Here is a 17067-nt window from a genome sequence, read left to right on the forward strand (position 1 = left end):
CAATGATCCTGGCGATCTCCTCTAGAAAGAGTCAAGAGTAGTGAATGTTATATCCTTCGGGATTTCCGATATACAATGTAAAGTATGTATATAGTAAGTAGTAATGGGGGGAAAGGAAAAATAAACCAGAAAATCAAAATCCAAAATCCTTCCCGCCGAAAATTAAATAACAGACAGATCCTTGACTTAATATATGCAAGGATGGTGGGAATGCAACACGCTGATATACCAGAATATTTCGCCACTGTTCTTCTGATACACATGATGGGTCCAGTCCCCACGAACGAAGGATATTCAAACGTTGAACAGCAGCAGAACAAGTGGAGATCTCGAATCCCAAAGGTCACGTTGGCAGACTGTCGAGCAGCAATGATAATGGGGATGGAGATTCTGCTCACCGTTGGATCGGGTAATTAATATGCTAGTTATTATTATTATTGTTTTTGTTGTTTTTATTTTGTATTTTCACTTTTTTTTTTTTTTTTTTTTTTTTTTTTTTTTTTTTTTTTTTTTTTTTTTTTTTGGAGGGGGGGGTCTTTCAAAATCAAATTTAAAAAAATGAAAATAATAGAGGCAAAAATAAAAAAAAAGCAAGAGTTTCAGTTCCCCCCGTAATCGGTAATCCCTACCCTGTAGTACGGAATCTAAGCCTTATTACTTTCTGTTATTATTCTGATGGTTGCTATTATTCTTATTAAATACTACGATTTTCATCAGACAGACTCTGTATAGGTATTGTATTTTATCTATTGATTTTAAAATCTCATCCCCCTCATTGTCCCCCTCCCCCCCTTCCGCTTCCTCTTCCGCTCCAAAAAATCTCCCCAGAGAAAAAGGATCCACCCAGCAAGCAACAACGGAAAGAGGGGAAATGTCGAGGTCTAGTTCATGCACTATGCGGCAAGGATATCAGAACCGACGACTGGAAAAGGAGCCGCAACGAAGAGTTGAGGCAAGTTTGGGTCTGGTTCGGGGGTTCCTTAGGGTGGATGATGTTAATTAGAAATTGACCGGACGGTTCCAAGGGAACAGTGTCCTGGCCACGTTGGAATCGTCGGACTTTGTTTGCGAGGTTGGCCGGATTGATCTGGCAGCGATTGAAAAAAAAAAAAAAAAAAAAAAAAGGAAGGTTTATTCTTGTGGTTCCAAAGTCTGTCCTCCTCGGGGTTGACAGCAACTTAGCCACGCGGGGAAAAACGGCATTTCCTTGCCTGAAAATAAAGAACTAAAGTTACAGAATTGCCGTGCACACAAAGAAACATTGGTCGATCACCGATTATCCATCTGCTCCAATAAGTACAAGAGTAAACCCCGAAGGAACGAAGCCTCGTGAACCACTTCTCCAGAATCTCGTATACTTGGGATGAGTCCATCGCCTCCGGAAGAGGATCAGATACGGTCTTGATTTGGACTTCTCCGTAGACAGGTAGTCGGTATTATGAAGAAGACGTGCGATTGGTGACCTCGTCTATGTACGTAAGGGGAGCCGTTTCTTCGGCCACTAGAAGCCTCCGTTCAGAAGGAATGGAACAAAATAGCCATGATTTTTAATCTATTTTCGCATGTGGATGATCGCCATCAGCATCATATTAATATACATATTAATATGATTGTTTATTATCCATCATTTATTCTGATTAACTGTTGGTGATTGTTTGATTGATGATGGATATTTGGGTTCCCAGCAGAATCCAGTAGAATCCACCCCATTTTCCTAGATGGAAAAAAGAAGAGCCGTGTTTAAGGTATGAGTTGAATATCAACACTGTATTCTAGGGTTCGCCCCCGCCCTCCCCTACCTAACGTATGTATGTCTGTATGTATGTATAAGCTGCAGCCCTGCCACTGCATGAGAAAGATTCGGTTTCCCGGACCTGATAGGTTCTTCCAGCGCTGCAAGACGGGTCGACCCAAACGACATTATAGCGGCGTTTCAACCACAGTGGGCAGGCGGGAACATCAGACGACGCCCAGACAGCTATTTGCCAGAGGGAGTTAGAGTATTTGTAGCATCTTTATCGTCAACCTTCTCAGAGTATGTACTACGGAGTATGCCTAGGGGAAACTAGGTGGAGCTGTGGGATGTTTAACCCTCTGATAAGTCTGTTCGTTCTGACACCTACTTCAGAGTAGATTTAATCACTATCTCTGGGGATTTTCCCCTTGGTCTCGACCCATTGTAGAACAAGGGTAATTTTAGATTGAGGATCATGGGTCATGTTTATCACCGATCTCTTCGAGATTATTACTTATAGTCTTGTCAATAATTGATGTCCATCGACACTCATAGCTACCCTATAGCAACACCAAGACAGAGGCAAAGCAACCGAAGAAATTGTTGGTGGGAGATCTGAAGTAAGGTGAAGAAGGAAAAAAAAAAAAAAAAAAAAAAAAAAAAAAAAAAAAAAAAAGGATAGAAGCTCTCGTTGTCGGTCCAACTTCGTACGCCGCACGGAGCATCCCTGTCTTAAGCAGACTGGTAAAAACAGACAGGGAACGAGGAGGAGGGGGATTAAGAACCAACAGGAAAGAGCGCATTTCATTGGTGTATGGAAGAAACAGAGTCAGCAACCTAACCTGCAGTGGCTTGTTGGGTGAACCGTGGTACTGGGACCAATTCACGAATAGGAGTGCGGCTCTAATGCTGTCTACCTCGCTCGTCTCAGAATATTACACACAGCCATTACTGCTGAAGGACAAGGCGACGTGACAGCCAAGCCGCAGACACGATGTGAGTGGGTACCCCGCCTTGGGATGGGGCATACGGAGTTACTCGTCCCCCAAAGGGGTTATTGATTTTCTATGGATGAGAAGGTGTGTTATTTTTTTTTTTTTTTTAAAAAAAGGCCTGGTTCAGGTATTGTTTAGGCAACTTTCATCTTCCCACTTCCCATCCACCCGTGACACCCCCCAAATCCCCCTTCCTAACCACCCCATACCCTAACATAAGGTCCAATGTATGTGCCCAGCAGTCATCTGGAACAGGACCATGCAGGCTAGATAACAATCTGCAGAACCTGCCAACACATCTCTGCATAAGTGAGACGATCGTCTTTTTTTCTTTTTTCTTTTTCCTTTTTAGTATTTCTTTTTATATTCTTTTTCTTTTTGTTTTGTTTTCACAGCTTATGATTTCATCGGCTTACTACGAGATTTCCTGGTCGAGTATCTGAGAGTTGCACACCATTGACAGACAGGGTATCTAACCGGATTTTGGACTTCTTCTGATTGTCAACCTGCAAATCCCGATGGACCTTTCCAAAACACATTACGTTTCCGTAAAGGGTACCACACTACGAATCAGATGAACTCTGAATTCGGGATTCAAACTTCAGCACTGTGTGTGGGTGCCTGCCTCGAGTGCCAATTTACTTGTGCCTTCCAGAAATGGAAAGCTACTCGGCTGAGTAATAAAATAAAACAAACCAAAAACATCTGAGGTCATCGAAAACATCAGACACCCACAGTAATAATAATAATAATAATAAATAAAAACCAGAGACAGGAGGATTGAGGAAATCGTCATCAGACTAGTGCATCCGAACGAACCTGTCAAAGTAGGCATAATCAGAAGGGAGTGGGCTCCTGGGGCCTAAGACGTGTTAGATCCATTCATAGTCAACAGTAGGTAGTTTAGTCAAAGACGGATTTGGCAGAAGAAAAGCATCGGGTATCGGGCGATGATCCGGCATAGACAAGAGAGCAGTGACGGTATGGTAAAATGTCTGTCCACGATGAAACAAAGTCGGAGTACGGCACACGTTAAGCGTAAAAAGGCAAACAGATTACCTTTTTCACTAAACATGTATGCTGCATAAACAGCGACTACGGAATCTCCCACCATTGCATATCTGTGGGATGGGATGCTTGAGATGAATACAATTCCTGCTAATACCAAGCAGATCCCGTTTATGTCCTGCAAGGAATGGCTCAATACGTAAATAAAACACTTCCTACACCCCCACATTCAATCTTCATCGAAATGATGAAGAAAAAAAAATAAATAAAATAAATCAGAGAAAGAAAGGCGATCCATTTGTCACACCGATATCGCACCCACCTGACGAAAAGAAAATCCTTGAAGGAATTCGTATCCTATCCTTCGGACCGTCGTCTTTTCACTACTAGCATCCTTCGACGACTTATTCCGACTCATTGACGAGTTTGAGCGCGAGCTGATTGGATTGCAAGGGCTGAAGGAGATAGGGGCATGAACGTCAGCTATTTTTACTCCTGTATTAAAATTTTTTTTTTTTTAAAAAAAAAGGGAAAAAAAAAAAAGAAAACAATATGTATAAAAATAAAATAAGAGAAAGACTGTAGGGAGGCTCGGACGCTTATCAGGACCGAGCTATTAGAGAAAAGCTATAGAGAGAACAAAGAAAACCAAGTCTGTTTTCCCAACTCGGAAGGTCAACGACCAAGTACAATTAAAAATAGTCGAGTCATTATTGTACTACGAAGTACTGCTATTAATAATAATGAAAGTCGGCGTACATCCTGCCTAGGCGCTGCTGGTAATATTGCATTTGCATCCCTTTGCCTCAGAACAATGATGGAACATTGGCTGGGAAATTGCGGCGCAGTGAAATTGCGCAAGCTCGAATCCAGCTGGCGGAGCCAATAGCACAAGCCAGCTTTCGTGAAACTAAAACCATCGAACGATCAGGAACGGACGTTACCCATATGGTGACAGTCGGGTTCATCATTCCCATTTTGCATAGATAGAGAGAGGGGTGCTTCAGCTGCCACCTACACACACACCAGAAGCATATCTCACATCCGGGTCCTCAGGAAAACATTTCCCTTCGTATCCTCTCTCATAACTGGAAATGGACCCACTGAATGATTTGAAGGGACGCACGCGGCAATGTACCTACTGTGTGTATGATCGCCCACTTTCAATGCGTCTACTATAGATCTCACACACTCTTGGGGGGTTGTCACGGATTCATTTTAGGTCCGCGTCTACGCCCGCCCAACTTAACTCGCTAGCCTCGTGCGTTCAAACTGGTAAAGTTGGCCATCATCGTAGTTTACTCGAGCTAGCGAATCACCATCTATCCTCGCTCAATCCTCCTACGCCAGGATCCATAGCTTTAACCCGCTTGGACCAGAAATGCCCAACGTTATCGATCCCCAGCCTCTAACCATGCCCACCATCCCCGTTCTTGCTTCTAACCAGCCTCCTTCCTCCCTTCTCGTCACACGAGTACCCGCAGCTGCTGTCAGTCACGTGACAACCTGCGGAGCAGCTCAATTTCCTCCACTAATCAGATATAGTGGGCCCGAGAACAAGAATTGTTATTGGCAAAAAACTCCCCTCTACGGGAGGAAATGGTGGGTACGCATCGTGAACGAAGACCATCGACAGGGATTCTTTCAGCGATTAAGGCAATGGCGGCTTGACACTGACTCATGGTTGCATAGGATCTCCTTGAGAGATCGTGACCTTCTGTTACATTCAACTCCAGCAGGGCCTGCTATTTTGTGGATATCGGATGTTCTTCTGAACCCGTTCCCTTTGTTAACCATGTGTAACCTCTCGTCTCCCACCTCCTCTGGGGTAGACGGTACCTACCTGGTGTCATACCTACCTTAACTTGTCCATGTGGAAACGGACAAGGAATGATTGCCTGCAAGTGACGAATTTAATATTCCAGTCAGACGTAGATTGATTGCTGAATTCTGAGAAAGAAACCGGTTTGAGGCTCAACTCCGTCCGGAACGAACGAAGTTTTGCCGCGAAGCTACTATACTGGTCTAAAATGGCTGCCTCCACCGACGATACTACCAACCCATATGCAAGCGAGCTTAAGTGCAAGACTACTTAGCTCTAGTCCCGGACGACTGCCTAGTTGCTTGTTGCTTTCCACAGTGATTCCACTACACTCGGACGCCTCGGGCTCTCAACTCTATCCTGTAGAGTGGTTCGAGATTCCAGACATTATTGCTCGATCCGGCTCTCCACTGGTCTTGCATATAACGCTGAGATATCATCTCACCATGCAGTACGGAGTAATGTATGTGTTAAGTAGTGCTATATGCGGATATCCGGAGTAATTACGAGACCACAGCCGGAGTTCCAGAAAGATACTTCCGATCCTTTGCATGATGGCTTCCGCCACCAATTTGGGGCGGTCCTAGCTGTATATCCATAGCCTGTGATGGAACCGGATCCTGATTCGCATGGCGAACCAGCGAGGATCCCAGTGTTCTCCATATTAAAGACGAACAAAGGGGTAGAAGGATGGCAGAGCAAATTAAATCAATCTCCAGACCAGGTTGGTAAATAATAATAACGACAAAAAAAAGGAGGATAGAAGAAACAAAAGCGTCAGTGCCTGACTCGGAACGGACGGGATCTCCCCGTCCGTCGGTTACGTGTATACGCAAGAAATATAATACAATACAGAGCATGTCAATCGCACTCTCTCCACTTGGTGATGGGTCATCGCTCATCAGGGAGTCAACGGCGTTGCAATTGCCATGGGGTGTGTAAGTCTTACATGCCGCTGGGGTTACATTCCCTAATGTAGACAGTAGTACTAAGTAGGTATACCAAGAAGCAGGAGGGACTGTCTCTGACCCCGAAACAAGCTAGCAAAATGGGGATATGACAGTCGAGCACAAAATTACCCTGCTTGCTGCACCGTACATCCAGTACCGTACCTACATTGTTGCTGCAGAAAGATCCATGCGGAGGCGAGGTAGACAAGCAAACATATCTGTATGGATATCGACGAGGCGTCTAGATCTTGATGCGCGGTAGAGACAGGTTGCCTCGCTAAAAAAAGGGGAACAGCGCTTCCAGCGTCCAATGGGGTCTCTTCCAGCTGCGATCAACTTTTGGGTCTTGATCCGTCAAATGTCAATATCTTACCTGTGCGCTGCATTGTAGCTCCGTTCCTGTTTAGGCAACTTTATACTTTCTTTGTTCAAATGGCATGGCTTTGTCCAATTATATACTCTGTGGTTACTTATTCCAAATATTTTTGCTATCTGGATAACTTTCTTTCGTACAACGGAAATCATGACCAAAATCAACCTCCAAAGTAGATGAAAGGCTGTCCAGCCAACTCCTCCATACAGAGTACAGAACCGTGATTGGTTTTGAGTGGCGTCAGAGCTAGTCACATTAAGATTAGCACTTACTAAGGTGCTGAAATGCGTCTTCAACGAGGCTGTCATCGGCCAAGTTATCTTGCTAGTAACTCTGTACTAGGTCCTGACTCTGTACTTTGTTTCCTTTATTGTTATTATTGTTACTGAAAAGACCACGCCAAAAAAATTTCTAGTAGCAAGATTAAAAAAGTTAACTCCCAATCAGAGCAGCTGTCATCTGGGTAATATTAAACGTACAGCTCCTTACTAGGTACATACTACCTTTCAGCTCCACTGGCGCTAATGATAGTCATTTCAGTCTCAGATGTACAGATCATCATGTAGGATGATCCAACACCGCCTAGCCTTACCTCGGAGTTTCTGGGCCACACATGTGTTGCCTACTACCAAAAGGGAAACATGACAGCTAAGTACTAACTGTTGGTGTATTGAGCATGGCTCTCATGATCCGCCACGAACGCAGGATTATTATTCTTAGATTACCCGAGTAGTGGGAAGATCAGAAATGGGGATGTCGATTTACTCTGCTGCCTGCTTTTTTTTTTAAATTTAGAATTTAGAATTTTTTTTTCCCCTTTCATCCCTGGCCGACGCCGTCTCGTCTTGTCCCCTGATCTTCAGCATAACGCTGTGGAATAACTAGTATTACGGAGCAGCGATGTAGGGCTAAATCGGTCTTGGCTCGGCCGAGCCACTCTTCGACTAGGTACTTACCTACTCCGTCTTAATATTTCCCATGATGATCTGATGATTTCAAATCAACATTAGTTACATGGGTTGTTGCATGTGCATGTGCATTTTCCTAAATCAACAAAGAGCATTTGACGGGAGCAGGGAACCATGGGTACTGTCAACTTTATTGGAGCTATGGTGCTCAGTCCCTTGCGAGGGGTTACATACCTCCTAGGTATGTTTGACGATCTTGCAAGCGCACAAGTCCATTTCCCACATACTTAGGTGGCACTTGGTATAGTACTTATGGTGTTGTTTTTGCGTACTTATTTTATACTTCTGGGGCGTTAAACTCGACGATAAGAAGCTTGAAAATTTAAGATTAGATGTGTTACCTCGTCGTACGGCATTGTCGGATTGCAGCGAGAGGTAAAGTATTCCACCGATTTTCGCATGGCCGTCGATGATTGGAGATTTGTCCAGGGTGGAGGGGAAAAGTGAATAAATTACAGGCCAATCGTTGGTGACCTGACGGAGGGAAAATTTCTCCATCCCTAGATTTTCTTTGTGAGTGGTAAGATTAATATCAACTTATTTTTTCCCGGGCGATTCTTATTCTACCATTTTTTATTTTTTTATTTTTTTTTAACAAACACTAAATGCCCGTCCCAGCTCTTGACACTTTTGTCTTTTTTAGCCCCTGCGCCCAACACGTGGGGCAAATCTCCTCAAACTCAGTTATCTAGTAAGCCAGTGTGAGATGACAGAGTCCACGACAAAAGTCTCATAACTAAAGTCAGTGCTCGTCATGTCAATTTACTTCCTACAAAATATGAATGCGACGCTACGAGGCCTTTTTTTTTTTTTTTCCCCTAGTTCTGACATTACATTGCCCTAAGGGTTTAGAGAGGGGTTCAGTGACTTTAACCATAACCAACACATATAGACCAGTGTTTGTAATAGGGTGCCCATGGATCCAATCATCGGCCATTCGGGCAAATGTCGATTGGCATTTGGTCTACTGCGTTGGGCTGCGGCACAGTCTCCATACATATCGGCGGCGCTATGCACTTGCAAATTGGAAGGGTGCGGAGCTAAGTTCGGAAAATCCGGCCATGTAATTTAATATGCCTGCCTAAGTGGCTGCGGATTGTAATTATAACTATATTGTTCTTAGAATAATAATAGTACTACTAATAAGAATGGCCACGTACTATTTCTACGGCAGCGCTCAGGATTGTGCCTTGCGTAGTATCTAGCAGACAAAGCTTAGATTTCACACCAGTTTTGCTGCCAATGAATGCAATGCCCAGATCACACAATACAGTACATACCTAAGTTGGTACGGTATTGTCATGAAATGACATCTCTCTTCAGGCCGTTTCGATCGACAATAATTCGGCAGGGAAAATAATCACAATGTGAGATTTGATTCTGCTCTGTTGGACTTAGGTTCTTATTTAGGGCAAAAAGGGGAGAGGGTCTACGATTGGTCTGATATTATCGTTATTGGTGTTGATTCGAATGTTCATTCGCTGTGTTTTTTTTTTTTTTGAATTTTTGAATTTTTGAATTTTCTCACTTAGCCTTTTTTCCCTTTTCTTTCTTTTCTTTCTTCTTTATTTATATTTAGTATGTTTTCCGATAGGGCTGTCGTATACACTCGCACTTTGTATACTATTTTTTAAGTTGGATGGAAGATTGGATGGAAGAAACGTAACCATGGAGCCAAAATCATATCATTCATATCCACCTTCCCCTCTCTCCCTTCTGCCTTGCTCTCTGTTCACCCTGTCCATCGGTTACCGGATTGGAGATGCCGCAGCGGCAAACTGGACCAGGGGGGCTCAGCTGGACGGAACCTGCTCAAGGTTGGATACTAATGCCCAACTATCACACCTTCATCCAAACTGTCGGGACCATGGTGGTATCGGCCATGCAATAATCAGACGGTGGAGGAACACCGAAGAGGGGGTCGCGCCGTCTTCCGGAGTACTCGGTCGACTAACTGGAGCGATGCGATGCTCCTCTTTTTTTTTTCCCTTTTTGTCGGGTTCGGAGGGGTATATCGCTTTCGAATTATTAATATCGAATCCTGGAGTGTGCCTAAATACGTGCATACGTGCATACGACTGTATGTATATGTAGATGGTTCCAGGAGGAGTAGGTAGTGCTAGGCGGGTTTATGCGGTAGGCATTGCGTACTTTCTACTTCCTGTACGGATTCTCTACTTTCAAGATACACGGGATATGGATGACGGTTTAACCTGATCCAGCAATGCTTAGCGGTTTGGATTTAACTTCCGTTGGACTTCGGACCTGCGCCGTCGGATTCACGAGGCTTGAGATCAAATGATCCCAAGCTTTTTGATGGTCTGAGATAGAACTTACGAGGAACAGAATGCCTACCAGGGCACCTGTCTCCTGTCTACATTTTAGGTAAGGAGACCAAGCCTTTCGGCCGTATGTATACCAGCGGACTTGACGCGTGCCTCTCAAGTCCTCAACCATGGTAGAAACCCGGCGCTATTTCCATGATTCGGTGAGGTGCCAGACGTTTCCCCTACCCTTGGATCAATTTTGGATTTCTTAAAGGCACAAAAAGGTTGAATGAATGAAGGAAATAAAAAAGTCTTCCGGCCATACAACTGTCATTTCATTCTTCATCGGCGACCTCCGTTTCTTAGTAACACATTCAGTCGCGCGTCTAGACATCCTCCGCAATTGGAGAAGAATTGTCTTTCAGCAAGGAGATGATGATGATGATGATGCAATTTTTATTTTATTTTTTTTCCTTTTCTGGTCTTGTTCTGCTCACCGCATATGCTCAGCCCCAGGTGGAGATGATTGTTTCATCACTTCGCGGATGACTGACGAATGGTTATTACTGGTCATTTGGCAGACTTATGGCATACGATGGACAAGAGTATAGGGGGGAAAAAAAGTAATTCAAACTCACTGCCTGATGATCCCCATCTGAGTTAGTAGTACAGAGTAGGTATCCATGTATATAGATAGAACAGTTGATACTGGATCCTCCATCCTGTGCGACTCGGTTCCCCACCGATCCCAGACCCCCATTCTTCAACGGGATGTGAATCGTAACTTCACAACTGCTAGAGAAAAGAGTTGGTAGTTCAAGTCGGAGGCTCCGTTCTCCGACCCTCCACATGTCCGCGTCGGCTGTAATTTCCTTCCCCGCCTTCCCTTTGTGTCTCGGACATTGGCAACCCCGTACTCTGTATCCAGTATCCAGTATCCAATGTTCTGCCTGAAGTTAAAACTTACTTACTCTAAGTAAGAAATCGAATGACAAACAGACCCCTACATCTATCTTCCGGGGACCGATCCGTGGTATCGTCTGGACTTTGTGCAGGTACCGGACGACATCCGAAGTGTTAATCAGTAAGTTAGACATGGAACCTGTCCGAGACTCACATGGAGGTTCTCCGTCCGGAGCCCATACATCGTTAGCCACTCTATATCTAGAAGATGAATGAAAATGGAACTCATAGACCGGACCTGGAGATCACATAGACTCCGTCCGTGCCCGCTCCAGCTCCAGTACCAACCAACTTTACCTTCCCTTAACCAACTTTGTGCAATTACTCTATCGAGTCAGGTCGAGTGGGATGGTCAATTGCTGAACCAAGGTATGAGCTCGAGTGTACGTACGTACCTACTTACTCTCCGTATCTGCGGAGTAGGTAAGTTAGGTAGGTTAAGGCTCCGCTTTTCGCTTATTTGTTTAGTTGTCTCACTTTCGCCGAGCAGCGCCGTTACAACTTACGAGATATGGAGTCTACAATAATACATGGAGTACAGGAACCTTCTCAATCCAGTTCCTTTCCTTGGCCACTGTTTTTTCTTTTTTTTACTTTCTCTGACTATGGATAGAATGGGCCCTCGTATACGCTCTTCATCAGGTTGGTCACCTACCGACCTGTCCCGTGCGTGCCGAGAGATTGAATTGCCTGTTTAAGGAGTACCTTGGTGGGAGATGTATTGCTGCTTTGGGATTAGCGGGAGGTCAGTCGTATCCGATGTCGGTATAGTATGGTATGGTACTGTATTACAGTATAGATGGTGTAAGTGGTAAATGCGATGCTTAGGTCGAGAACTATTGCCTTATGCCTTGTCTGGAGACTGCATACTGTCTTCGTTGTGCTGTGTTGATCTCATTCAAAGGCTATGGGCCCATACATACCAATGTAAATCTGGAATCTAAGAGCTATATCATCCATGCAAGGGTACTTAATCTCAAGAACACAAAGGCTACTTGAAAGCAAGATCATAGAGATGAAGCAATATGCTACTATTGTACGTGATAAACTATCGGCTGTACATACATAACCTCATCCATCTCATCTGACTGTCCATCCTCCATCTTGACTCCTGTATCGGTTACCGATCTATCATGCGACGTAAATTGCAGATAGACAGCTTAGTCCACGTGGACACCAGCAGCAGCGTCACAACTACATCATAATCAGCCATCCTATCTACTATCAGGCAGGAATACTCACGGATCAGTGGTGTACTGCACATTACACTGCTCCCATTCGATATTGCGAATAATCGCGGCGCGGAAACGCACAGCATCCTCGATGCTACAGAAACGGAAAGTGACGGTTCTCGGCTACCAGAATCAGTACAGGAGTCAAGAGGCTACTCTAGGAACTTACGACGTCAGGGACATAGTAGTCCAGGATCTTCTCAACCTTTCTGTTCTGGGAAGAAGCCAACTGAGCCAGCTGGGCCATGGTGATATCCATGTCAACGCCGACAGCACAGACGACGCGGGTGGCTCCAACAGACAGGTTGAACGAGAGCTGGGAGCTGACCACGTTGACATCCTTGCCCATTTCCACGAACACGGTGAGCTTGCGGCTCTTGTCAAGGTCAATGCCATTTGGGTACTTATCGTAGAAAGCCTGGCATGCATCAGGATCGCAGAACCGAATGAGGGCGGTGCCGGAGGAAGAAACAGAGATGTTCTCGATCGCGCCCCCATAGATGAAGGGCAGCACCTTGGCAGGACTAGCCCAGGCAGATGGCAACCCCTTGATTATGATGGTTCGCACACGAGCAGCTGGTCAAAGAGTGATTCAGTCAGTCACTCGCCGATAAGGGGATGTCGCGATGTCGTAGGACTTACCAGGCTTGTCACGAGCGACCGGCCTTCCCCAGGTCTCAAAAGTCGTCAGATGCTCACGATACCCTTCTTCTCCAGCAGACTCTCTCAATGCACCAGCATCCGCGGCGAAAGAGACAGCATCGTTCGAAACCCCAACAGTCTTCTGCTTGGTGGTGTCTGCTACCGACGGTGTGTCAATGTTGGCTGGGACCAGCTTGAGCTCAAAGGCATTCGAGGACAGGGGGAACTTACGAGAGGAACGCATCTTATTGGAGGCAGACACGGAGATAACATCCGCTGCATCAGGTAACACACCAGTAGATTCTTCAGGAGCCTTCCAAGTTTCAACCTGCTCGTTGGAGTCTTCCTGGGCAATGGGAGTGACAGGGGAAGTGTAGCTAGCCGGGTTCAGCTTGAAGGCCCTAGCCGCTGCCATAAAGCCAGCAGTATCGTCTACGTTCGCGACAGGAGGCATCTTGGTAGACCTCTCGGTGTCGGATACGTGACTGAGAGGGGATGTGTGATCAATGGGATGATGAGAAAGCGAGGTGGAAGCAAATGACAAGGAAGGATTCTTCTGTTCACCAGAAGTCTTTTTGTTTGACGTCACTCAGTCAGTTCAGTGAAAGAAAAGCAAGGGAAGAAACGAAGACCCACGCAGGGGAAAGGGAAGAGGAGGGTGGAAGGAGAGAGGAGAAGGGAGAAAAGAGAAGAGAGAAGAAGAGAAGAGAAAGAAGAGAAAAGAAAGACAGAGAGAAGACGAAGGGCAACGAAACAGGGGCAACGCACCTTGAAGGGGGTCGACCTCTGGCTCCCTCCCATCTTGGGGGCATGGCGGCTTTCCTCCAGACCGTAGGACTTTCGGTCCATCAGGGCCTCAAATGCCGCATGGAAGATGCCGTTGATTAATTCCATGACTTCATACATTGCTGATGAGAAACAAGGAGAAGAGGACTAGTGCATCAACAGAAGGAAGGAGGAGGAAGAGAAGAAGGACGATGGGCAAGAGGTAAAAGCAGGTCTCTGACATCAGGCAGCGGGACAACCAGACGTTTATCTATCTACATTTGCCAAGGGGGGAAGAACGGCTTGGTTAGGATAGGATTCGGACATCTCCGCGATACCGATGCTTCATTATAGAAACTCATATTGGAGAGAACTATAGAAGATGAAGCCAAAGGGAAATACTACATACAACAATGGGCTTGACAGCTCAGGCTGGCAATGGGATGCTCTCCCATGCAGCCTGACCTTCTTCGCGATTTTCGACAATCACCTGGAGCCCTGGACGTCCACAATAACCGCCCTTGTCGACGATCTGTTCCACCGTCTCGAAGGAGCCGCCATATTCTTCGTTGCCGTTGGGAACCCAAACGCTGCGCTCGACTCTTTGGCCAGGGATTTCTGCTCGGCGAGGATTAAACCGAGGGAGACCAACCAGGTGGTTCCCAATATTGTGGATGAGTCTGTAGAGTCTCTCAACCCGACGCGTGGTCCATAGCCAGGACAGAGTGCGAGAACCGTATGCCACTCGAACAAAGGGGTTGAGATAGATCCCCGAGTCCACCACCTCATTCACATTCAAATGACCCGGTTGGATGTCGGCATGGATGAGACAGCATTCAGATGCCTCCCAGAACAGTTCTTGCGGAGCGCGAAAGCGAGCTGGTGGGTTATCCCATCGATTCTCCGGGCCCGCTGTATCCAGTTTCAAGGCTCCTTCCCCTGTCGTTGGCGACGTGCTGTGCTGGAAGTATTGCGCATCAAATGCCACCGCACCTCCCCAGCAGCTCCGGACCCGAACAGCATCTGTTCCCGCCAGCACATCCTTCCGACTCTGTCCCTCTCCCGCCGTAGTGAACCAGGGGAAAAAAGGCAGGCCCATGCTGTATCCCTGGAGATCACGGGTCGCATACGTGTCGTAAAACTTGAACGGGTTTTCGAAATCAATAGCACAAGCGGCGCGATAGCGGGTGACGCCATCGCCGCCAAGATTGGTCGAGAAGAGCAGATGAAGGATATCAACAGGGTCGAACATAACGTCATTCAGAAAGAGAAGTTTGTCGTAGCGTATCGCGGGGCTTTCATCTAAGGGTCGTAAGGCTCGGTTGCGGACCTCAGCCAAGTACTCCACGCGGACAACCCGATGCGATCCTCCGGGAATGATCACTCGGGGAAAGTCATGTAAATCCAGGTGTTCTTCGAACACGATGGACTTATTGCATGAAACCTGTCTCTCCAGGTCTCGCAGCGCATTTTCACCCTCCGACCCGCTGTCGTTTTCGTAGACACTCAAGAAGACATTTTCTTCCCCGAGCAAATCGATCAATTGGAGCAACTGCGACCCCCATTGTCCCCGCGCCAGTCCTCCATCACGGTCATACAAACTAACAGCGATAAAGATCCGCTCTTGGCGCAGATTGCCCCGACCGGAAGCCTTCGACTGCGATATAGCCTCCCGGAGCGCCGCATAATGCGGGGGTGGACGGGTGTAAGACGGCTGGAAAATCGCGGTGAAGATCAGAAGGGCAAGAATAATGCCTGCGACAGCGCGTATGTAGAAGAATATGTGTCGCAGTAGACGGCGACGACAGCGATGGGGTGGTGACTTCGAAAGAAATGGCCTGGAAGACTGGAGGCGGTGGTATCCCCAGTATGCGGGTGAGACCAGTCGCGAGACAAGAGGCACTCTGTGCAAGAGTCGTCGATGCCTTGGAGGTCTTTGCGACTCAAAGTCCGCTTCATCTAGATTGAACGTCCCTTGCGAGTCGATCGATGAACAACTAGCAAGCTCATACCCATCGGGATAATGAAGACGCGGGGACATGACTGACAATCATCACTGACAAATTGGAATCCAGTCGCCCGACCTATCCCTGAGAAGAGATTTACCGGACGAGATTCAACGGGCAGCGCATAGACCAGACAACCCCTGAGCAGGCAAGGAAATCTCTCCAGGCATCGCCATTCGACAATTTCCAAATCGGTTAAGCTCCACACCCTTCAGGTTACGTCAGCGCGCGATGCCAAGGCGTTGAGAGATCAGATCAGCGAGTCGGCGAGTCGGCGAGAGACGAAAGAAGTCGAGAAGGCGAACGGGACTATGAAGACCATCCTCATTGCGTCCAATGTGCCCCTTGTCAAGAGCACGAAGATTTGTCGGCAAACGAAACAAGGGAGACCAACACATGCGGAGGACTCTCAACCCCGCCAAAACCTCCCGACCAACCCCGCTGCAATGGAGTCATCACTGTCATAGGGTACCAGTCGTCTGAGGATGGTGGAGCTTCCACTTTCAAGTGACGTACCTAGGTCGCCCATTCATTCATTCTCTTGGTCCTCTCCCTTCTCCTGACTGAATTTTGTGCTGCTGAACAAACTCTTGATCATTGCAATTTCTATTTTATTCGTCCCTCTCCAAGCTTCCCAGGGTCTTGCGCAAACCCCGTCAGCACACACTATTGCCACCCGATTTGACTCAACAATCATCATGGCCGAGTACAAATTTGCCAATTCATCACAAGAAGTCCCCAGGAATAGCCTGGGGAACCTTCCCACCCTATTCCCGATCCAAACGGACCCGGATACAGACGTGTGGAGCAAACCATCGTTAGAGGAAGCGTTCAACGCGCCGATATTATATCGAACCATGCCTTTGAAATCGTTCAAGCGAGCGAGGGTCGCCTTCAGTGCCAACTGGAAGCATACCTACGATCAGGGGGGACTTATTCTGGTCCTCAACAAGACCGACGGGACCCGGAAATGGGTCAAAACCGGCATCGAGTATACACACGGCCGGCCCCATCTCAGCACAGTCGCCAAGGATCGGTGGGCAGATTGGAGTCTGCAGGGAGTGCCTTCAGGTGGTGGGGCTGCCACCTTGGAACTCGTCAAAGAAGACAGCAACTTATGGATTTACTTGGTTGAGGGCATCCAGAGGGTCCCCCTCCGGGAGGTGACCTGGGTCTTCGAGGACCTGGATGTTGAGGATCTCTGGGTGGGCGTCTATGCAGCGAAGCCTAGTAAGGAGGGAGGCAGATTGGAGGTGAACTTTGGCCATCTGGTAATCGATACAAGTGATTGAATGTGGGAGAAGTGTGGCTGGATACTGGCCAGTGCAATCTCTCAGTTTG

The 17067-nt window shown here is 46.8% G+C and overlaps 4 protein-coding genes across 4 annotated transcripts; 2 read left to right on the top strand and 2 right to left on the bottom strand.

The window, feature by feature from the left end:
* Positions 1-5119: 5119 nt before the first annotated feature.
* Positions 5120-5409, top strand: ATNIH1004_002646 (uncharacterized protein; the record flags this gene model as incomplete). The annotated part of the gene is made up of 2 exons (XM_033567332.1): positions 5120-5227; positions 5284-5409. The coding sequence occupies 2 exons, from the start codon at positions 5120-5122 to the stop codon at positions 5407-5409; spliced, it is 234 nt and encodes a 77-aa protein (XP_033429327.1).
* A 6832-nt stretch (positions 5410-12241) lies between these two features.
* Positions 12242-13861, bottom strand: ATNIH1004_002647 (uncharacterized protein; the record flags this gene model as incomplete). The annotated part of the gene is made up of 5 exons (XM_033567333.1): positions 12242-12275; positions 12324-12436; positions 12483-12889; positions 12956-13526; positions 13724-13861. 5 exons carry the CDS (start codon positions 13859-13861, stop codon positions 12242-12244), a joined length of 1263 nt encoding a protein of 420 aa, XP_033429328.1.
* A 286-nt stretch (positions 13862-14147) lies between these two features.
* On the bottom strand, positions 14148-15761 carry ATNIH1004_002648 (glycosyltransferase family 69 protein; the record flags this gene model as incomplete). Its single annotated transcript, XM_033567334.1, has 1 exon — positions 14148-15761. One exon carries the CDS (start codon positions 15759-15761, stop codon positions 14148-14150), a length of 1614 nt encoding a protein of 537 aa, XP_033429329.1.
* A 663-nt stretch (positions 15762-16424) lies between these two features.
* On the top strand, positions 16425-17018 carry ATNIH1004_002649 (uncharacterized protein; the record flags this gene model as incomplete). The annotated part of the gene is made up of 1 exon (XM_033567335.1): positions 16425-17018. One exon carries the CDS (start codon positions 16425-16427, stop codon positions 17016-17018), a length of 594 nt encoding a protein of 197 aa, XP_033429330.1.
* Between the last annotated feature and the right edge of the window lie 49 nt (positions 17019-17067).

Source organism: Aspergillus tanneri, assembly GCF_003426965.1.
Source record: "Aspergillus tanneri strain NIH1004 chromosome Unknown AapTan_1_pilon_pilon_pilon, whole genome shotgun sequence".
Lineage (NCBI taxonomy): Eukaryota > Fungi > Ascomycota > Eurotiomycetes > Eurotiales > Aspergillaceae > Aspergillus > Aspergillus tanneri.